The sequence below is a fragment of the Trifolium pratense genome, linkage group LG2, assembly GCF_020283565.1.
Source record: "Trifolium pratense cultivar HEN17-A07 linkage group LG2, ARS_RC_1.1, whole genome shotgun sequence".
Taxonomy (NCBI): domain Eukaryota; kingdom Viridiplantae; phylum Streptophyta; class Magnoliopsida; order Fabales; family Fabaceae; genus Trifolium; species Trifolium pratense.
In genome coordinates, this window is record NC_060060.1 from 32,015,612 (window position 1) to 32,037,797 (window position 22,186).

General features: G+C 32.6%; 3 protein-coding genes across 4 annotated transcripts; 2 read left to right on the forward strand and 1 right to left on the reverse strand.

The window, feature by feature from the left end:
* Positions 1-5,589: 5,589 nt before the first annotated feature.
* Positions 5,590-11,696, forward strand: LOC123910487 (YTH domain-containing protein ECT4-like). Of its 2 annotated transcripts, none has more exons than XM_045961601.1 (8): positions 5,590-6,136; positions 7,022-7,080; positions 7,310-7,388; positions 8,240-8,556; positions 8,907-9,524; positions 10,212-10,424; positions 10,673-10,846; positions 11,048-11,696. In XM_045961601.1, the coding sequence occupies exons 1-8, from the start codon at positions 6,082-6,084 to the stop codon at positions 11,171-11,173; spliced, it is 1,641 nt and encodes a 546-aa protein (XP_045817557.1). In that variant the 5' UTR covers positions 5,590-6,081; the 3' UTR covers positions 11,174-11,696. The 2 variants fall into 2 exon arrangements, with proteins under 2 accessions (XP_045817557.1, XP_045817558.1); XM_045961602.1 differs by having other exon boundaries at positions 5,783-6,136; positions 7,027-7,080.
* Positions 11,697-12,344: 648 nt separating this feature from the next.
* On the forward strand, positions 12,345-15,376 carry LOC123910489 (tRNA pseudouridine synthase A-like). Its single transcript, XM_045961603.1, has 10 exons — positions 12,345-12,748; positions 12,839-12,895; positions 12,987-13,064; positions 13,153-13,206; positions 13,314-13,396; positions 13,643-13,742; positions 13,830-13,892; positions 14,239-14,511; positions 14,621-14,681; positions 14,787-15,376. Exons 1-10 carry the CDS (start codon positions 12,518-12,520, stop codon positions 14,888-14,890), a joined length of 1,104 nt encoding a protein of 367 aa, XP_045817559.1. The 5' UTR covers positions 12,345-12,517; the 3' UTR covers positions 14,891-15,376.
* A 493-nt stretch (positions 15,377-15,869) lies between these two features.
* Positions 15,870-20,756, reverse strand: LOC123910490 (bromodomain testis-specific protein-like). The gene is made up of 8 exons (XM_045961604.1): positions 20,574-20,756; positions 19,692-20,380; positions 19,508-19,585; positions 18,706-18,949; positions 17,947-18,043; positions 17,342-17,480; positions 16,400-16,813; positions 15,870-16,265 (listed from the first exon to the last, which is right to left on the reverse strand). Exons 2-8 carry the CDS (start codon positions 20,325-20,327, stop codon positions 16,068-16,070), a joined length of 1,806 nt encoding a protein of 601 aa, XP_045817560.1. The 5' UTR covers positions 20,328-20,380; positions 20,574-20,756; the 3' UTR covers positions 15,870-16,067.
* Between the last annotated feature and the right edge of the window lie 1,430 nt (positions 20,757-22,186).

A 22,186-nucleotide genomic window follows, 5' to 3' on the forward strand; every position in this document is an offset into this window, starting at 1 on the left:
TACTTTCTGGTCAATATCAAAAACTTTCTTTTCACTTTCACTTTACATTGCACTTTTCCTTTCTCTTGGTCTCCTGCACTCCCTCATAAATAAAAATTAATGTATTTAATTTAAGGGTCTAGTTAACATTTGCATATAGGGCACATGATAAGGTATCTTAATATAGGAATTTACCATTTAATGATACAAGACATTTAATGTTTGAAAAGTTAAAATGCACAAATTCTAAGACATAATTTCTATTTTTACTACCTTAACATGTACTACAATATATGCACGTGTATAACCCTTTTTTTTTTCCTCTCATCTCCTAAGTTCTAACCCTAGCCGTCACCTTTTTTCTTCTTCTTAATTTATCAAAGAGGGGTGATTTCAGGTCAAATTTTGACCTAAAATCACCCATCCAAATTGTTTTTTCTTTCTCGTTGTTAAATAAGTGTGATTTTTCACATATTTGTTTGGTTTTGTGTTATTTGTTATCCCGTCCTTGTGCGGTGTATTCTGTTGTGCCGTCTCTGTGCGGTGTATTTTGTTTTCCCGTCTTTGTGCGGTGTTCATTTGTTTCAGGTTGAAGGATTAGATCCGATCAAGTACAAATCTATCCAATGTCGACTTTTGTGTCATCAACGCTGCAGATCTGGGGGCATGGACATTCCAGACACTTCAATATAGTCATATATGTAGGCTTATGTAATTTGCCGTTTTATGCTATTAACATGGATGCTGTGAGTTTGTTTGCAGATTCATCCTTTTTGTTTTTAGCAAATTTGAATTTGTATTACATCGATGTACTCTATCAGTTTGAATGAATATCCTTTATTTTTAGTCAAAAAAAAAAACATTCTCCTTAATTTAAATATGTGTTACATACATTGATTTTTCAATAAATCTAAAAAACAACTTTTACTTATAAATAAGGTTGGAAGGACTACCAATTATGATTACCTAATAATTAGGTATTAGGTAAACAAATTTCTTACTGATTTTTTTCACACAATTTTGACCATGTTATACACTACACCCGTCCGATCTAAACTGTACCGTCAAAATTATTTTAAGTTATTTTATAACTACATTGTTCTGTATTCTAAATTGTGTGAAAACAATGTGAACACTACAACATCCAATAATTAGTATTACCGGTATGCAAAATATTTATCAATAAGATGGATGTATAGAGGCTTCTTCAAAAAAAAAAAATGGATGTATGGAGTATTTACTTTAAATCATGAAGAATTTTTTTTTTTATCATTAATATTTGGTTCAAAGGGTCCTTTTAACCTCAAGTGATTTTATCCTCTTCCAATCGTAGTTACAAGAGATCAAATTGTTGTCCTCTCTATCAAATCCAACACCAATCACCACCGAACCAATTAACCATTGTTTACGAAATATATAATTTTGAGGAAATTATGTATGATGTGTGGGCATACAAAAAAAATTAAAAAAATATTGCCTTTCAATCTAGCTATGTTTTTTTTAAAAATAAAATAAAAATAAAATTGCTCAAATTGTCTTTTCAATCTATCTATAGATAAATCCAATTAGATTTTCTGATAAAAAATAGAGTATATTTTTAATCAATTTTGTATTAAGAAAAATTAAAATAATTGTTTTTATATATTTGTAAAAATATTTATATTTATCTATTTTTTAAAATATGAATGGAGTTCGAATATGAGACTTCTCAAATATAAAACTTTTATTTACTACTTCTCCACCCTTTGCTCTTTTTTTTTTCTTTCTAAAAGACCGTTAACACCCCTAGTTTTTTCACTTTAGCATCTATAAAGTATCTACAATGAAGTTTCTCATTTTTAGATATTTAATCATGTGTACATATCACTCATTTATAAATAGGTCCATAAAAATATATAGGCGTCGATGCTTATTTGAGAAGTAGTATTTAGGTACTCGGTTGTGTTTTACTCCAATGATATACCTCTTAGGTACTAGTACTTAGTAAAAAAATAAGTACCCACTATTGGAGATGGTCTTAAAGCACTTCCCCATCTCCAATGGTAGTACATATTATAATAAGAAGTGATACTTATTAAGTACTACCATTAGAGCAAAAATATAATTGGTACTTATTAAGAAGAGTTGCTCAAATAAGCACCCTCACTCGTTGTGGGTCCTACACTTTTTAAATTGGTCTCCGTAAGTTTAGCACAATTGATAGAGACATCATATTTTATATGCATGGTCGGGTTTGAACCCCGGACACCCCACTTATTTATCTTTAAGGATGAATTTTCTAGTCAATAAGCTACCTGATAAAAAAAAATTATTAATAGATGACATAAAATTATCGATGGATCCAATGGGTCTTGTTAACATGTGCATATAGGACACGTGATAAAGTATCTTAATATAGAAATTTAACATTTAATGATACAAGACATTTAATGCTTGAAAAGTTAAAATGCACAAATTCTAAGGCATAATTTCTATTTTTACTACCTTAACATGTGTCATATATGCACATATTAACATTCTCCTAATTATAAATGAATCTATAATCTTGACAAATGCGGAAGCTACGATGCTAGTGTAGCTTCGAAAAATGGGTGTTTTGGTATTTTCCACGTATTTAATTATTTTTTTTGTTACAATTTTTTTTAATACAATACACCATCTTGCTTTTTGACTTAATGCTGACTCTAAAGCATAGGGAGGGGTACTCGCGGTTCGGTTTGAATCGGTTTTGAGGCAAAAACTCATCCGATCCAAAAATAAATTCATCTGCAGTTTGATTCGGTTTTGGATGATAAATAAAAAAATTCCGATCCAATATTATGCGATTTAATATCCAAATTATAAATTGTAATTTTTTTTAATAAATATAAATATTATAAAAACGCTACAAAATAATAGTTTGACATTTTTGACAAAATAAATATTAAGTTTGATGTAAAATATAACATATAATATATTGAAAATTAATATTTTGGAATGACAATTACCAATTATATTCGAAACATATAAAAAGTAAAAAAAAATAAAATAAATTAAACTAACATATAGTATTAACAAAATTTAAAATAGATTAAATTAATTAACAAAATTTAAAATGAAAAAAAGGTTAATGCAATATATATATTTATACTAATAAAAAGATAAATAAATATTAAAATAGATGTATGCGGTTTGGTTCGGTTTGGATCGGTTTTAAGAAATCAATCCGAAATCCGATCCAGCGGTTTTCACAAAAGAACATCCAAACACATCCAAAAAACTTCGATTTTTTGCGGTTTTTGATTTTTTTGGATCGGTTTTCGGTTTTTATTTGGATTGGTTTGGATTTGAGCACCCCTAAACATAGGCGTGTAAATATATTTAACCGTGTGTTAGAAATTGTTAGCAACAGCAGTATAAGTGTGTCATAAATACTATGTACATACCCATATATTTTTTAGATCCGAATTCTCTAACTTTTATTTCATGAAAGACATGTAAATTTTTCATTTTTTCACTATTGGATTCATCAAGCGGTCCATAATTTTCCAGATGAAAGACATGTAACTTTCTCTTACAAAAAACCCTAATATATCGAAAGATCGATTAATATGTGTTTTCCTACAACCCACTTGAGTGGTTTGGTGGTATTGACTTGAGACATGAGAGTGTGCTGGCTGCTCCTTGAGATCTCAGCTTCGATTCTCTCTAGTGCCAATTTGAGTGGGCTAATTTAACTTATTCAAAAAAATAAAATGTGTTTTCCTACAACCTACTGCTTAAAAATCACATAAAACGAGAGCAATAAAAAAATTTAACTTCCGTGTGTGTTTCCCCTCAATTCTCTGCCATCTATAACCGCATTGGTTTCTTCTAGGTTTAATTTTTCTTTGAGGTAAGTAATTAATGACAACTCGATCCATCTTTTTTTTTTCCTTTGTTATTTTCATCATACTTTGTACTCAAATCTCATCCCTTAATTATTCCTTCCATATTTTGGGTACAACGAGTATCTATATTATATTGTGAGATTAATTGCAATAATATTCAATATTTAAGGCGTTTCATCTATGACATATAACTTTGTTTGTTCTTTCTATCTAACCTATTTCAAGTTTTGTTTTAGGGTTAGATCGGTTTTCAAGACCGACATTGTTGATCATGGACGGTGGCAAGGAATGCAAGAAAAGTATCCTTTTTTAAATGTCCATCTCCTTTGTGTAGTTACATTTTTATTATTTATAATATTAAAAATTGGGTCTTGCTAACATGTGCCATAAAAACACATGTTAAAAACTTAAATATGAAAAACTTACATTGAAAAAAGTAGTATTTTGACTTTTACCAAATTGAATGCACGGATTTTTGGACAGATATTTCTATATTGATTTTCTTAATGTATGTCCTAATGACACATATTAACTTTCTCCTTAAAAGTTTGAGTAATCAGTCAATTTAGTCCCTAAACTATCACTCTCTCACCAACTTAGTCCCTAAACTATTAAAAACAACTAAAAGGTCCCTAAACTATATTCACATCCTTCAATTTAGTCCCTCACAAACATCATTTTATGATTCCTAACAAACCTGTTATAATATCTCAAGGCATTTTTTAACACACTAGCATGGATGAAAAAAGCTAGCTCCTACTAGTATTATCAATAACACAATCAGCCTGCAAAGATAATTCACCATACAAATGCTTGGAAGTTAATAAGACTTTGTTAGCATACTAAAACAGAAGAAAAGGAATAGAAGGATAAAAAAACTCCTAGACCCGCAAGAAACAAGAGATCACAGTATAAACTTCAAAGGGATAAAACAAAATCACAAACCCTTACAAATTTACAAAAGTGAGAACAAAAAACAGACCTGATTTTAGCGTAGTCACTAACAAGAAAAGTAAATGTTTGAGCTTGAGAAGCTTCCGGTCCAGTGGGACTATAAAACTCACTAGGATAAGCAGTATTATTAAACCAGACAAAACAACAAGCTATAAAACCAAAAACAGTTGAATCATATCATTTTTTTTTAATCTTTCAGTCAAAAAGTTGAATAAAAAAAATATTCTGTGTTAAAAAAAAAAAGAAACCGACAATTGCCACTTTTTTCATACTAAAGATCTCTTTCGTTCTAAATGATTATTCTGAAAGAATGAATTGAGTTCGGCGACTAGATGTTATATTTGCGTTGCGAGCAAAACGGTTGTTGCCGGAGAGTGGAGTGGTTGGCGGCGAGCAGGGTGGTTGTTTTTCGTCGAAGCACGTGGAAAAAGAAAGGGTGATAATATTTTAGGGTTTTATAGACAAGTTAACCGAGGACTAAATTGACGGATGAAAAATAGATTAGGGACCTTTTAGTTGTTTTTAATAGTTTAGGGACTAAGTTGGTGAGAGAGTGATACTTTAGGGACTAAATTGACTGATGGAAAATAGATTAGGGACCTTTTAGTTATTTTTAATAGTTTAGGGACTAAGTTGGTGAGAGAGTGATAGTTTAGGGACTAAATTGACTGATTACTCTAAAAGTTTTAAGCAGTTTGACAAGATTTTAACTCGCTGATGCAATTCTTGATATTGTAAATAGTTACAATTAAATATTATTGAAATTAAGACCAAGTTGTCGTAGATTGTTTTTCAATACTCATTTTTCATGTCCCTGCGATGGATGATATATGATCAATCAATCGCAGATAGTTGGCGGTGCAACCAACCATCTTTCTAATCCAAGATTTATTTTTTCCTTTTTTGGAAACCCTAGTTTTATTAAAACTATCTTTTTGGGCCGGGGATCCGAAAAAATACCCATGTTTGAAACTTAAAAAATAGTAAATAATAATAAATAGAAAACGAAACTAGAAATAAATCGTTCCTTCTTCCTCGTATGCCACGATCTGTTTCTGTTCGGTTAGAGAACAAAACCTCTTCCTTTCTTATCATCTCACACTCTGCCACTGCCAATTCTACGGCGCCACCGTCGCCACCTCATTACTCCTCCAGAAACTGCGCGGCCTTCTCCCTCTTCTCTCTGATTTTTGTGTGTGGTTCATCTGTTTCAGAGTAACATCCTCTGTTTCTTCTGTTTCAGTTTAGTGACTTCATTCTCTGTTCAATTATTGTCTAAATGGCTTCAACCAATGGCTCTGGTGTTAAAGAATTTCCGGCTAGCGCTGTTGAAGGTGCTATGAACGCATTAAACTTTCTAGATATATACAATTATTGTTTCTAAATTGGATTCAATTTGTTGTTAATTTTTTTTCTTTCACTTTTTGATTTATTTACAAACTTATGAATTTATGGTTATGCAACTATAGTTTAATCTTGTAGGTTATTTTCTTCATATATGATAATATGTATACATGTGTATAAAATATATATATATATAATAAAAAATACACCTTTCCCTAACAGTAGGATCTTACAATGGGTGCTATGATACCCAGTTACAGTCGTTAAACCCCCATCAAGACTATGTAGATTCTCTATTTTCACAACATTGTCGTCCAAAGATAGCATAATTGAGAGTATGATCTTGCTAACGACGTCCCCGGACATTCTTTAATCATTCCATTTAAATAAATTTTTTATTCAAAAAAATTAAACAATACAATTTCCAATGCATAAAAATTCTATAAAAAACTTACTAGTCAGCATTTGTCTAGGTATTGCTAACATGTGACTTAAAATTTTAATCTTTTAAAAATTGACTGCACGACTTTTTAAGACAATATTTTTATATTGTATTTTTTAACATGTGCCATGATAAATCAAGTCACACTAACATATGAACTAAGGTTACATGTTAAGGATTCAACAAATATTAGTATTGCTTTGAAAACCACAATTTTTAAATTAAAAAAATGAAATTCATAATTTGTAATGCTAAATCTCTATCTTTAGTAGTGTACTAGTACTTTCATTTGTCTGAATTGGTTGCTTGAATGCAATAATCTAGAATGGACCCTTCAGTGTGGTGATTTTAATTGGTCTCCCTTTTATTTCACAAATTTCATATTTTTATGTATTATTTATGGTCTACTTATTGTCTTAACCATGTGATATAGCTCAGTCCAATCAAGCCGCAACAACAAATCATAGTGAGCAGCAGAATGAGGCACATCTGGTATGTGGTGACTGCCTACAGGCAACTTTCTTGACTCTATCTAGGAATTTGCATGTTTCTTTCTGTTTCTCTCTCAAAATTTTATCTTGGACCCCTTCATCTCTTTAGTAAATAAGTATTTCATGTATTTGCTATAGAAATGTCAGTGTTGTTTCTGATTGCAAAATGCATTTTTTAGGGGTCATGCCATGCCATCAAATTCTCTACAATTTTTTCATTCTTTTTGCAGGTTCCCATAAAAGATTGTATTACATCTGATTTGACACCACCACATACCTTTTCTAGAGATGTTGCTGCTGGCTTTGCAGGTGAGGTTGATTAAGAGTCATTTTGAAGGGATTGTGTTTATTATATACGCTTGAATGTTATTCTTACCAATAAGAAACTAGCGAGAAAGTGAAAATTCATTCTATTGATTCGCTTTGATTCTGTTAGAATGATTACAATAATGTATTACCAATAAGAAACTAGAGAGAAATGGCGAGAGTTGGTGGTGGGTCTAGAGGTTGGGTCAGGTGGGAAATCTAAAGCATCAGAGTGGAGGTGCTGGGAACTTGGGAAGGAATATGAGGACTAAAAGTGGAAGGAGAGGATTGGGGAGTGGGGGCTGATGCCGCTGGTTCAGCAAAGGCAGAGGAGTTGGGACTACGAGGATGGGAACTTGTGACAATATAGGTCGAACATGACTATAAAGCAAGATGGAAGGAATAGAACGTAATAAGACAATGGATGGATCAGGGGTAAGGTCAACAAAAGATTTGGAAAACATGGTAGGAGAAGAAAATTTGTACTCACTGAATAAAACATCCTTTAAAATGAAAAGCCTACCAGTAGGAGATAGACATTTATATCCCTTGTGATAAGGAGAATACCCCAAGAAGAGACACTCATGAGGATAGTTGTTCACAGAGTTTATGAGCTTACTCACTGAATAAAAATCCTTTTATTTTCTCTAATTTGTACAGATTTTGTCCTCCTTGCTTAATTTAGGATAGTTGTTAATGTTAGTAGAGTTTATGAGCTTAGTTTATATATTTTAGCCTTATGGCTTTTTAAATTTCATATTCTGAAAATAATATTCCATTTTCTCCAAATTTATGATCAAAGTTATTCTGTTATTCTTACTTTGCTAACTTTACTCTTTTATAATATTTATCAGGGACAATTGTGGGTGTCGATGGGCATAATGTTATCCAGGAACTACCTGGTCAGCAACCTGACCTTTCTCACACTAGTTATTTTCAACAACCAGGCGTTCATGAATCAGAAGCCATGCCTTATCATTCACAAGTATCAACTTCTGTTGGCATGCAAAATAAATCTGTCAGTGGTTCTGTACTTGCAAAAAATTATCCAAAATCTTCTACCTTCGCAAATCAAAATAGCTCAAAATCTGCACATAGAAATGGAAGTATAACCAGCAGGTTATCCAAGACTATGACTGATACAGAAATGGAAACTGGAATTTTAAAAAAGGTAATCAGCTGAAGATTATGATGTTTCATATGAGAAATGCTAACATGTACCTTTAGAGCACTTGTTAGTGTATTAAAGATAAAAACTTTGTATTATTACCCAAAAAAAAAAAGATAGAAACTTTGTATCGGAAATTGTACTATTCTCCTCGTTAATACAAAGTTCACTTATGAGGATAGTTTGTTAAGGAAATTTTCTCCTGGAGCTTGTTTGGCACATCTAGAGTCAGTTGTTTTTTCCTTTTATCTAACGGATACAAAAAATATGAACTTTGTGTTATGTATTTTAGATTTTCGTTGTAACTTCTGTAGAACTATGGTGTTTTGATTGGGTGAATGGTTATTTTGCAGGCTCCTCATTTACATTCTAATTTTACAGCAGCCATCCCTCCAAGAACCTACAACCAAACAGGAAGTTTTTCATCATTTGCCGACCCAAGACGCGGCTTTCCCCATACTAACTACAGGCCAAGTGCCTCTACCAACTACAGACCAAGTGCATCTACCAACTATAGACCAAGTGCCTATACCAACTACAGACCAAGTGCGTCTACCAACTACAGACCAAGTGTGTCTACCAACTATAGACCAAGTGGTACAGTATCTAATGATAGAGTTTCGTTAAGTGAGAACTTCAGAAGTGCAGAATTTGACACGTCAAAGGAAATGATTCGGGGTCCTCGGTTTTATCGCAAAAATTCTAATCCAGAATCATCAGTTGTTAAGGATGAGTTTGCATTCACAGTATGCAGAGATCGATATAACCTTCCAGATTTCCAAACAAAATATGAAGCTGCTAAATTTTATATGATTAAATCTTTCAATGAAGATGACATTCATAAGGGCATTAAATATGATGTTTGGACAAGCACTCCACATGGAAATAAGAAGTTGAACGCTGCATTCCAAAATGCGGAAGCTAAATTAAGTGAGACAGGCACACAGTGCCCAGTCTTCCTCTTCTTCTCGGTGAGTTCAATTCTTTGGCCCAAATCTTTCTTGGTTTTTTCTTCAGAAGAAGTGTAACATTAAAAAAATGAAGATGATCATTATAGAAACTTTAGATATTGATATCTTGTTGGAGGTATCTTATGTTTTTGTTTCTTTTTTGTAGAGGTATGTTCAAAATCTCATCAGAAGATGAACATCCTTTATTTTTATCCCCAATGATTGGCATAAATCAAATGCTTTCTTGGATTATCTGAGTAAAGTGTCAAAACAATAATTTATTTTATTCCAATTGTAATTGTTAAGAAGTCTCACATCGGTTGCCAGATGACCTGAAGTGCTTATAAGTGAGGGCAATCATAATGTTAAAAGCCAATTTTGTAGGGTTGAGTTAGGCCGAACTCTCAATTCAAAGAAGGTATTAGAGCCAAGTTGGGCCTAATTCAACCTTACAAAATTTGTTTGTAAGGTGATTATTGTATCTGCTTTATAAACCGTTGTCCATGCCAACTAATATCCGATGTGGGACTTCTTAACAATAATAGGCATATGAAGATGAAAATATTTAATTTTTTGTTCATTTGTCTTTCAAAATTATTATGTATCAGTTGATCAGTTGATTTACATTTCAGAACTAGGGGTTCATGTCCTCCAATATTTATTTCCAAATTTTTCAGTGGTCCTGTATGAATTTTGTTGTCAAATCAGGTTAATACAAGTGGCCAGTTTGTTGGAGTAGCTGAGATGCTAGGGCCAGTGGACTTCAAAAAAGACATGAAGTTTTGGAAACTTGACAAATACAACGGTTTCTTCCCAATTAAGTGGCATATAATAAAAGATGTTCCCAACCGCCAGTTTCTGCACATCATCCTTAAACATAATGAGAACAAGTGTGTAACTTTCAGTAGGGACACACAAGAGGTAATTCTTACTTTTGACGGTGTTAATGTTAGCATAATTTCTTTTTCGTAGAGTCTGAGGGAAATATTCGTCGCATAACCAAAAAAATGTTTCTTCCACTAATTTCCACATTTCTTGATAGGATATATATCATATATGTTTATCAATGATGGAATTTACGCTGGTCATATGAATACTATTATAGTCTTTTATTCAATTTCTGTCGAACATAGTTTTTATCATTAAATTTGTAATTGTCTGCTTTGCAGATTGGACTGAAGGAAGGTCTGGAAATGCTGAAAATATTTAAAAGTTATCAAGCTAAGACTTGCCTATTGGATGATTTTGATTTCTATGAAAATCGAGAGAAGTTATCTCGTTCCCAGAGGATTACTGAGCATGCAGGCCCGAAGCAGGAAGTGTATAACAATGACAGTTACCATGTAAGTTCTATTTCCTTTGACTACAACACTTCTTAAATATTTATGCAATTCTTAACATAGAATATATGTGATTTGCTGCGAGTACACACAAATGCAGTGTATTAGTATAATGTTATGACACGCTGTTGAATTAATTAGCTACTTAGCATGCTGTAATTCTGTTCCTCTTTTGTGTGTTGTTCTTATATTGATTTTTTACAGAACACTGTGAAGGCAAGAGACGTGAGAAGGGAGATGCAATCAAGTGGCACTACCAACGAAGAAACTCTGTCGAGACTAACAAAGAATCTATCTCTCAATCCCTCTGGAAGACGAGGCTTTAGATAGTCAAATTGACCCGATGACCAATATATTTTATTTATGGATTTTAAGAAGCAGATTTGTAGTTTGACTATATAGAGCATATAACTTTCATTTAAAGAAATTATTTATTACCGTTTAGGTGTTTTAGAGAAGTAGACTTGTAGTTTGGATAATAATTATTTGAACGTATGTCTTCCCTACATTGTTCTCACACTCCATGCGGTGTAGACTATATTTTTGAAAGGGGTTGGTTAGGTTTGTCTATAATATGCTAGCCATCAAGATGTATGAGGAGACCTTGACTAGTTTGAGGACACAAAATGAGGCTACAAGGTTTTCTTGTAACAATAAGATCGAACCCGTATCTTTTACTCATCTCTAAACATTGAGATGCATGCTTTTTTAGAGACGAGTATTAGAAGCGTGTGTATGACTTCACGCCAAAAGAGGTGTGAGGTACTAGTGGAGAAGTTCAAAATTTGCACACATAAATTGTAAAAATAAAAGTAACATTCAAACAAGTAAATTTCTTGTTCGCTTCTCTTCATTATGAGCAAGTTAAGCTTCTAATGTTGTTCTTTTAGAGTGATCATTGTTTTCATTATTTTTATTTTCTATGATTAGATATAATAATGAGTCAAACTTATTCCCGTAAACATATTTCAATTGATAGGAATATCGTAGTCTATATATAGAGATCAATGTTTGAACCCAGGGTTCTCCACTTATTTACCTCAAGAGGTGAATTTCTAGCCACTAAACTATCTTAACAAGAAAATTCAAATTTGTAATAAACTTTAAAAAAAAAGAGTGTATTTTATGCTGTTAAGTTATTTTTGCAATTTGGTCACAGTTTTTAGTGGCGAAAGTAAATAGATTGTTATTATTTGTGATTTTAACTTTAATAAATAGATTTCTCTAACTACACCTCATTTTCCCTAATTACATTCCTCAAACTAAAATATAGTTTGCATAAATGTACTTGTCGAGTTTGTATATATTGAGTTTGCATAAACACACTTGAATTGAGTTAGGTAAAATCTAGAAACTCAATGTACATGTGAGATGTGAATTAAATTTATACAAATGTTCTCGAATTGAGTTTACTTATGTAAACATATTGAGTTTGGACAAATGTACCAGAATTGAGTTGATGTAGTTTTCCCTAAAAATAAAAATAAAATAAAATGAGACAAGGGACATTTTGGGAATAATAATTTGTGTTAGAGGGGGTGATACTGAAAATTAAGGGAGGTGTGTAACTAGCAGAAATAACGGGAGGAAATGGAGACCTGAAACTGAAACTGAAACCCTAAATTAAACCCTCTGATTGATTCATGTGTGAGTTGAAGGTGATTGATTGATTCAATGACACATCAGAATCCGTCGACGAAGCATACAGTTGAATTTGAAGAATCCAGTGATAATAATAATAGGCCGTCAAAGATTTCAAAAATTGAATACGACGGTGAAGAAGAAGAGATGAAGAACCAAGAGCGTAAGATCCAACGGTATTTGATGGCAATTGAATACATTGGGACTCGTTTCTTTGGTTCTCAGAAGCAGCTTACTGACCGTACTGTTGTTGGTGTTCTTGAGGTAATACTAATACTAATACTACTTTTTTCCTGTTTGTTTTGATTAATAATAATAATAAGAATATGCCTTTGAATGTTGATGATATGATAGGAAGCTTTTTGTAAATTTGTTGGTCAGCCAGTCTCTATTATTTGTTCAAGTCGAACTGTGAGTATCAATCAATCAATCAATATCATGCTCTGCTGTTATTATTTTATTTACTCATTCAATTTTATATCGAACGAATTAATCATCACAGGATGCTGGAGTGCATGCTTTATCAAATGTTTGTCATGTAGATATCGAACGAATCAGCAAAAGGAAGCCCGGTCAAGTGGTTAGTTACTATCTCTCTCTCTCGAACGAACTAATGTATGTATGTTTCTCTCATGAAATGTCTAAGTTCCTTCTTCGTCAAAATACAGTTACAACCTCATGAACCTGCTGTCGTTAGAAGGGCAGTCAACCATTTCTTACAGGTGTCTTCTTCTCTCATTACCTATATTATATACTTACTTGTCTGCCAACTGCATTATTTCTGATCAAAACCTCCTGACAGTTGTTTTGGTGATTTGATTTATTTTAGAAGCAACACGGTGACTTAATGGTCATTGATGTTCGTTGTGTTCCATCAGATTTTCATGCCAGATATAAAGCACAAGAACGCACGTGAGTTACAGATGCACTTATACTATTATTATCTACCTTCACTGCCTTTTGTCAAGTTCTATTTTATTTTAGGAGTGTTATTCGTACTGGCTCCTTATTGTATTTGTATATGATAGGGACGATTAAGAATATCACAGTAAGGTTCATGTTGGGTTTTCTGAGGATGAATATTTTATCATGGATCACCAATTATTATATTTTGTTATGATCATGCTGTAATCGGTAATTGTTTGAAATTTGCTCCAGATACTTCTATCGCCTGTTGTCTGGGCCAGAGCCTTTGTCAACCTTGGAGAAAGATCGAGCATGGCATGTACAGGAGGATCTTAATCTTCCAGCAATGCAAGTTAGTTAACAGTTACTTATATTTAGTAGGTTACTATGCTTTCAGAACTATCATATGAGATGCAAGTAATTAATGATATCCATGCAGGAAGCATGCAGAGTTCTAGTTGGACATCATGATTTTAGTTCCTTCAGGGCAACTGGTTGTCAGGTGGTTTCTTTTCTCCAATGTTGTAACCAATAATAATTTACAAATAGATAAAATTCCAACTAATCAATTAATTTTACCTAAAATGGAACCTTGTTCGCACATTGACCCTCTTCTGTATGGTGAACTTCACAATTATCACATAGCAGTTGTCATTACATTATCATTTGAAGGATTAATTTTAGTTTAATACTCCCTGTAATTGTGTATGGAAGCTTAAGTGTTTTTTACCGTGTCTATTCCCCTTTCCTTTTCAAAATAAGAGGTCCTGTTTTGAAGTTCTATATTGTATCGTGCAAACTTTATTTGACTATCCATAAAATATGACTTACAAATTGCCCCATTACAGGCAAAATCACCAATTAGGTCTTTAGATGAACTCAGCGTCGTTGAAGTAATTCAAAGTCCATATTTTCCATCTTTAATGGATAGAGAACGACAAATGAAAGTCACTGATGATCTCCATGACTGTCACAGCAACTCTGAAGCTGTCATTCCTCTTAGCTCTAGTGCAAGAATCAATGAAGTACAAACAACAAATGAAGATGTGGAATTTGGTAAAAGAAGGTTTCATCGTTGTTTGGTGGTAACAGCACGTGCACGTGCTTTTCTTTACCATCAGGTTGGTATCTTCCTTTTAAACAAGACTTCTAAGTTGGTGTTCTGCTTTGTGATTAAATCCTGCACGGACAATCCGTTTCGGTCTGAATATATATTTTAATTCATTTCAGGTTAGACTACTTGTTGGCGTTCTCAAAGCTGTCGGTACTGGAAACTTAACAGTTCCGGATGGTAGGTACTCATACCAGTTTTCTCTTTTCATGTGTAGTAATAATATATTTCCATAAATACTTGACAATTTCTATGCACTGTTTTTGGCTTGTTGTACCATTTCAGTTGAAAGAATTTTGAATGCAAAGAATGTTGCAGCAGCAAGTCCAATGGCTCCGGCATGCGGTCTCTACCTGGGAAAGGTGAAGTACGATCTGCCTAGTTCGTAGACGGCATGTGTTATGATCATGATTTGAGGCCTAGTACCTCCAAGAGGAGATGAGAAAAATCTAGGAGGCAAACATTATAAGCATGGGTTCTTTTTATTCATATGTATTCTAAATCTGGTCAACCATATGGAAAGAAAGTGAATGGAGGGAAAAGAGAGTGGAGTGATGCAATTTCCAGTGTTTGGTACAACTCCATAAAGCAAAGGAAAGATATTTTTTGGTGAATGGACAAAAGTAACTTGAATCTCATAACTCATTTCAACGATTTTGTCCTCTGCACTGTACTCAAGAAGTATAACTCATGTAATTAGCACTATTTTATTATTTTCGGTGACCAATTTGAATTTTGAACACTACATTTTGATAGCAAAAACTAGTGCCATCGCAATCCCTTAAATACATGAAAAATTATTGGAACACAATTTCTACACCTAATAGTAATACATACACACACCTGCACTGTTAATCTTAATTTATTTTTTTGGCGACTTACTTTTTTTCCCAAATTTTTTTAATATAGAAAATAATAATTTTTGTAACACAAAAATTGAGTTGTCATTAATTAATTTTACTACTTTGTTAATCACAAAAATGTATAGTAACATATATTATTAATTGAGCACCCAGAAATACATCATGTTCTATTTGTTGAACAAGTTAATTCCTATTTTTCGCTTCAAATTTAAAAACAAAACATCTGAGTATAAAAAGATGTTACGATTCTATTCTAGCATTTTTTATTGTGGCAACATATATATATTTGTTATTAAAACCTATTTGTTTGTCTATAAATTATTGTTGTCTCCTATGCTTCAAGCCTTAAAAGTTAGAAGCAAGTGTCCAAAATGATAAACTGAAACTGAGAAGCAAAATGATTTTTACCTCTAGGAAAAATAAACTATGTTTGAGTGACAGATTAAATGAATATAGACTAACAGTATAATAAAATGATATATTAGATTATCTGTGTACCTGTGTCTAAACCAATGAAAATAAGGTAAAAGCATATAAAACAAAACACAAATCTACAAAATTTACCATTGCTCTAAACATTATTGTGACTATTGTACATTTAGCGACGAAGGCCATTAACTACAATACTATAATCTGTCAAATAAAACTACAACATAAAAAATTAGGCTTATTTGGAAGTAGCGAACCCTTTAAAATAAGAAAGCTACTCCAGGAACGACCCAATAGCAGCGTGAATTGAACTAGTGCGAGCAGAATTTCTTTGATGTAATAGTGAGTGCGGACCACTCCACACAGACTGACTATTCTTGGGAAAGAGAGTTCCACACAAACTTGAAAGCATGGGGTTTTCAGAACATAAGCTTTCAAGTAGCTTAGCTTTTTGATGTCTATCTTGGGGCTCCTACAAACACATTGAACCATTAAGTATATATTTCAACAGAAAATATGCAAATAATCATAACAGAAACTTAATGCAACTGCATTCTGAAAACTGTAATTTCCTTGAGAGGCTAGATCAAATTGTGTTTGGCATACCTTGTGCTGCTGGAACAGTGCAGCTTGTCCTTCTTGTTGCATTCTTTTATATTCATCATGAAGAACAGCTGTGTCTCTAACTTCTGATTTTTCTGCCAAGGTTCCACCGTGCTTTAAAGTTTCATGCATCTGTCTCTTCTCACTGTCCATTTCAATCTCTTCCTCATCTTCTCCCTCCCCATCTTCCTCCTCCTCTTCTGCATCCTCTTGGCCATGGTCCTCTTCCTCCACCCTATCATCATGATCAACTTCATTCACCTCACGCCTTCCATCAGAAGGGATCCGTTGCTTCTCACTAGTCTCCATCTTCGCCACCTCTCCTTTGTTATCATCAGCATCTCCATCAGTACCCATCGATTCATCTGTGTTTGATGATGAATCTTCCCCACCAGGACTCTGTACAAGCATGGATTCCTTTGAAACAATAGAAAGTACAAAATTATTTCAGCGGTATGTCTACTTATGAATTTCATGGTAAAAATCAAGAGCAGATATTTTGATTTCTACATTGCTTGTGGAACAACTTTCATTTAAAATCAGGACTCTGTACAAGCATGGATTCCTTTGAAACAAGAGAAAGTACAAAATTATTTCAGCCATATCTCTACTTATGAATTTCATAGTAAAAATCAAGATAAGATATTTTGATTTCTAAATTGCTTGTGCAACAACCTTCATTTAATATCTGGGTTCAGATGTTGCCAAAGGTAATGGAAATCAGAAAGAAAAATATCATCTCCATGCCACTAAACATTGTTTTGCGATAGTTTGCATAATGAATATCAACATCTGAAATATATGCAGGCTATAGAATAAATAAATTTGTTGCAGTTATCCCATCATTTCAGTCAAGAATTTCACATCATAGAAACATGATATATGCCCTAAAGTTTCCTCCAATGTTTTGAAAGGTTAAAACATAAGCATAAACCATTAAAATACCTCTTGCTTGAACTCTCTAGCATGCTTATCACCACCAGACCCAAAATTTCCTTTTGCAATTCGATCATTCTCCTCCCGTTCCTTCCTCCGGCGCTTTAGCACACAAATTGCACATAAACAATCATGTTTATGGTGTCTTCTGCACATCAGATAAAACAAGCATGTAAATGGTTCAAATAAGGCAGCCTTTGTCATAAAACTCATCATTCATGACATTAATATTTGTATAAGAATCAACCTAGTTTAGAATTGAACTAAAATATGCATTTAGAGAACTTATGCTGAAGGAAATGCAATTCCCCAAAGTCAAAGGCTTCACTTACCCTTTATCTTATTTAAGATTTTATAATTTATAATTAAGTTATAGGAAAAATAGACTATCAAGCATATATCAAATTTATGGAAACAAGTATATTAACCTTCAATCTATTAGTGAACTTGTATTTTTAACATTATCATAATACAAACAAACACAGTATCAACAAGATATTTAATTTAGTTTACATTATATCAGCTCTCAATCATTTCCGCTATAAGAAAGATGACTTTAGGAATGACAATATCATACAATAAATAAGGTTAAGTTGAAGTTTTGGAAAACACACCCATGACGCTTTTTTTTCTTATGCTTCGACTGTCCACCCTTCCCTACTTTTCCATCACCAGAAAGTGCAATATCTTCTGATGTACTCCTCTCAGCGCCTGATCCAAAAAGAAAAAATTAATGCCCACAGTGATTTCAGAAAACCACAGTATCTTACATGAAATAGAAATAATCTGTTTTCAAAACATCGTGCAAAAGTAGACCACTGTCCTTCATCTCCCAATAGGATATAAAATAAGCATAAGATACATGTAAAAATGGACCACTGTCCTTCCACTTTTTTTGATACACGAGTAATTCTCTTTATTGTGGAGTAGATTATGATTTTTTTTTTAAAAATAAGAAAATTGGTTGCTTTGGTAGGAGCTTCCTAGATAGTCTGCAAGGGTCTAGTAAAGTTTAGACAAAAATTTCAAGGAAGATGAAATAGAATTAATTTATCATTCTAAAACTTCATAAATGTCAGTTAACTTTGGAGGTAGATTTATGAAAATGGAACTATAATTGCTTCACTAAAATTTCTGTCTCTGTATTGTCACACAAAAAAATATCCGTTAAAAAAGAAAACTTGTATGGATGGTCAAGATTAGATATGAGTAAAACCAATCTTGATCATTCAACTACTACAACCGACCCTTCAATCTTGATCATCCATGCAAGATAAATAATTAAAAGTAAAGATTGGCCCCTCTTACACAATACACTTAGAGTGCATGGAAGTCTCATGATACACTTAGAGTACATGGACTGGAAGTTTCACCTTTGGTCCCTTTTGATTGGTCAGTGTATAACCCAGCAGCAGTCCAGTACTTCATAAAATTCTTCTTTACTCGCCTCATAAGATCCACAATATAGTCACCCTTATTGTTATACTTATAGCAGTTCTCCCAAATGTATTGTACATCCTTATATACATCCTCCGAATTCATATACTTGTCATTCTTTTCAAGGTTGCTGCATACAGTTCCAAAATCCATTGGTGTATCAATGATATCGAAATAGTCCTGAGTACAGATAGCGTATGAATTGTGATATTAGACACAAGTAAACATAATTTTTTTTTTCAGAAAAATATCTTTATTCTTTCCAAGTTTCACAAAGAATCACATTAGTCTCATAGGATGAACAAATATCACAGAGCTTTGTAGAATAATCTCTGCATACTGTGAAAGAGGAAGACAGCAAGCATAAGAAAAATATGCACCCAATTTCTAAAAAAAACATTACAGAGAAAATCTAGCATTAATCGCTGTATTTCTATCTTTTGCTTTTTGTACATCGTGAGTGAAGCAAAGTTAGGAGGCGGATTTGACGCAGTTACTGCATCAAGCAGTAACTGCAGGTGATCCAGATCCGCAAAGCTATAGTACTAAACAAAATCTCAAAATCAAAATCATGTCCCGTAACTAATACTGAAAATGTTGAAAACATTGGTTGGTATAGGGCAGAAGTTGAGGTAGGGAAAAAATAATGCATTAAGGGAACTAAAAATGAAGTAATGTGTGATCAAAATTAACTGGAAAAAAACCGTGAAACAGTTACTTGAAAATATTTATACTCACGGGAATGCCAAGTGCTTCCGGATTAACAGGAACATTGAAGGGTTCAGCAGCATCCATTTTCATTACCTTCCTTACAATCTGTACAAAAAAATAAAAACACCCCAAAAGAAAATTACTCGGTACTGAATCCATAATAATGGAGATTGTAATGCTTTGACAAATAAAAACTAAAGTTTCAACACACCATTAAGGAGGTATCCAATTCATGCTTATTATATCGGGGATTAAGTGGAGATGCTTTCCTTTCTTTTGGGTGGCTAATCTCAGAGGAAACCGGCAAAGGTTTGCTTGTCTGGTCAGCATTTAATCCCAAAACCTTTGAAGACTTAATCTTTATGCTACTGGCTTTCTTTGGCGAAGCAGCGAATTTCAAATCAGGCAACGAATTCACACTATCTTCAATTCTGTCGGTTTCCTTCACACCATGTTTCCCTAGCCCATGTTGCTGGCTACTCTTATCAGTATCACTTTGTGAAGGTGCATCAGATGAGTTGTGCTGAGAGTCCAACATTTTTGGTTTCCTGAGCTTGACCTTAACACGTCCAACCGACTTCGTAGCACCGTTATGGATTGAACCGTCGGGATTCATGGTAGCATGATTGGAATGTTGATCGGTACCGGTGGAAGAAGGTGTGTCAACTTCCATAGCAGAGTTATAATTATCTTGTTTATTATCATCATCATTATCATTATTACTACCAATAATATCCAAACCAGAGGGTTCTTCCTTATTTGGGTCCTCTACAGCATTTGTAAGGGTTACAGGGTTGGTGGTAGTACCCTTTGATTTTTTTTTCTTATGGCCACGTTTACGCTTCATCTTCTAAATTGTAACAAAATCAAATGCCACCAACCAAGCACTGTGTTTGTGGTCTAATTCAAAAGTAAAACAAATAGAGAGAACAAAGTTAAATCAGCAAACAACAAAGGAGTGTAAAAAAATTGCATACTGAAAAACAGAAAAGAAGATAGTAAGAATAAAAGTGTGGTTTTTATGCGTTTGAGAACGAATTGAACGAAAAAGAATGAAATTTATGTAAATGAAGGGAAAGTTACGATGACTTACATAGTTGAATTGTGGAGGAAGGAAGTTGAGTGTGAGAACAATTTAGTTGACGGCGGCGGAGGGACAAGGCAACGGTGTCGGAACAGAGAAGGCAATCTTGGATCTCGTTGTTTTAATTCGAAACTCTAAACGATTCGTTTCATTAGAAAACAATTTTTTTTTTTTGTTAGAATAGTTGTCCATAGGTTAACGTTTTTTATAAGTCCATATTTTAATTTTTTTTCTTAACGCAAAAGTCCGTATTTTAATTTTTTTTTTTGACGCAAGTCCATATTTTAATTAAGGCTTTATTTGTTAGCCTTTTTTTTAGGATTTTTTTTTCATACCACAAAATATTAAACTTATTTTTAATTGAAAACTTATTATAATATAGGCTTGTTTGAAAATAATTTATACAAATAAATAAAATTCTATGTTGATTTATAAGTTGTTTTATGATAAACTACATTGAAAAGCTTATAATATAATAATACATAAAAATTTATTTATTTATATAACATGTTTCACGTAAGTTTAAAAATAAGTCAATCCAAACGGATTTTATGTATCACTTTCACAAATGATCCATCGTTCACTATAGTGTTTATAAAATATATAAAATTTCATCTACGACATATGTTATCATTTGAAAGTATAAGTTAATGATCATCTTCATTTTTACTATTGAAATAATGACTTAATTAATTGATTTGTTTAAACTTTAAAACAACATAAAATAAAGATGTACATTAAACTGCCATCAATCATGTCATTATTGTAACCTTAAAGATAAAGAAAAACGTAATTTTTTATTTATAAATAATATTGTTGATGATCGTTAGCATTTCTGAAAATTTTAAGCACTGATTTATGATAGGCCATCAATTTAAGGATATAACACACAATATTTTATTTTATAACAAGAGATTTAAATTGATCATGAATGGATTCTTCCATGAGCGTTTTAGTTCAAATATTAAGTTGACAAATTTATTTTTTTCAAGAATGTTGTACTTTTAAAGGAGAATGAAATCACTCAATCATATGATTTAATCCATTCTGCTCATCCCATTCCACTCTCATCTATTTCGCTCCGCTCCATTTCATTATATTTCATCAATTCAAATAGAGTCTTAGTCTCTAAATATCACCCTAGTCCCAAAACTATTAAAATCAACTAAAGTATCTAAACTATTGTCTTATCCAACTATTAAAATTTAATCCACAAACAGTGCAAATCAATTAAAAGGTCTCTAACCCTTAAAAAAAAAAAACCCTAAAAGGTCTCTAGTCTAAACTATTCTCCCAATCAACTATTTAGTCCTTCAATTAACACTCCTATTAAATTGACCGTTAGTAATCCTAAACTATGAAAACACACCAATTTAGGTGATATTTTTTATGGAACAATCGTGAATATAGAGGAAAACTAATTTTAAAAATGCTTAAAAAATATGACATATCATATAAGAGGTCGTTGAGTGAATATGTTAATAGTGGATAAGTTTAAACATCACACATTGTTGTAGATTAAAGAAGAGAAGATGTAATATTATTTAAGAATAAAATGAGACATCTTTTTAGGTGCATTTTATCAGATGCTTTTTATGTGATTCTTAATAAAAATTAAATAT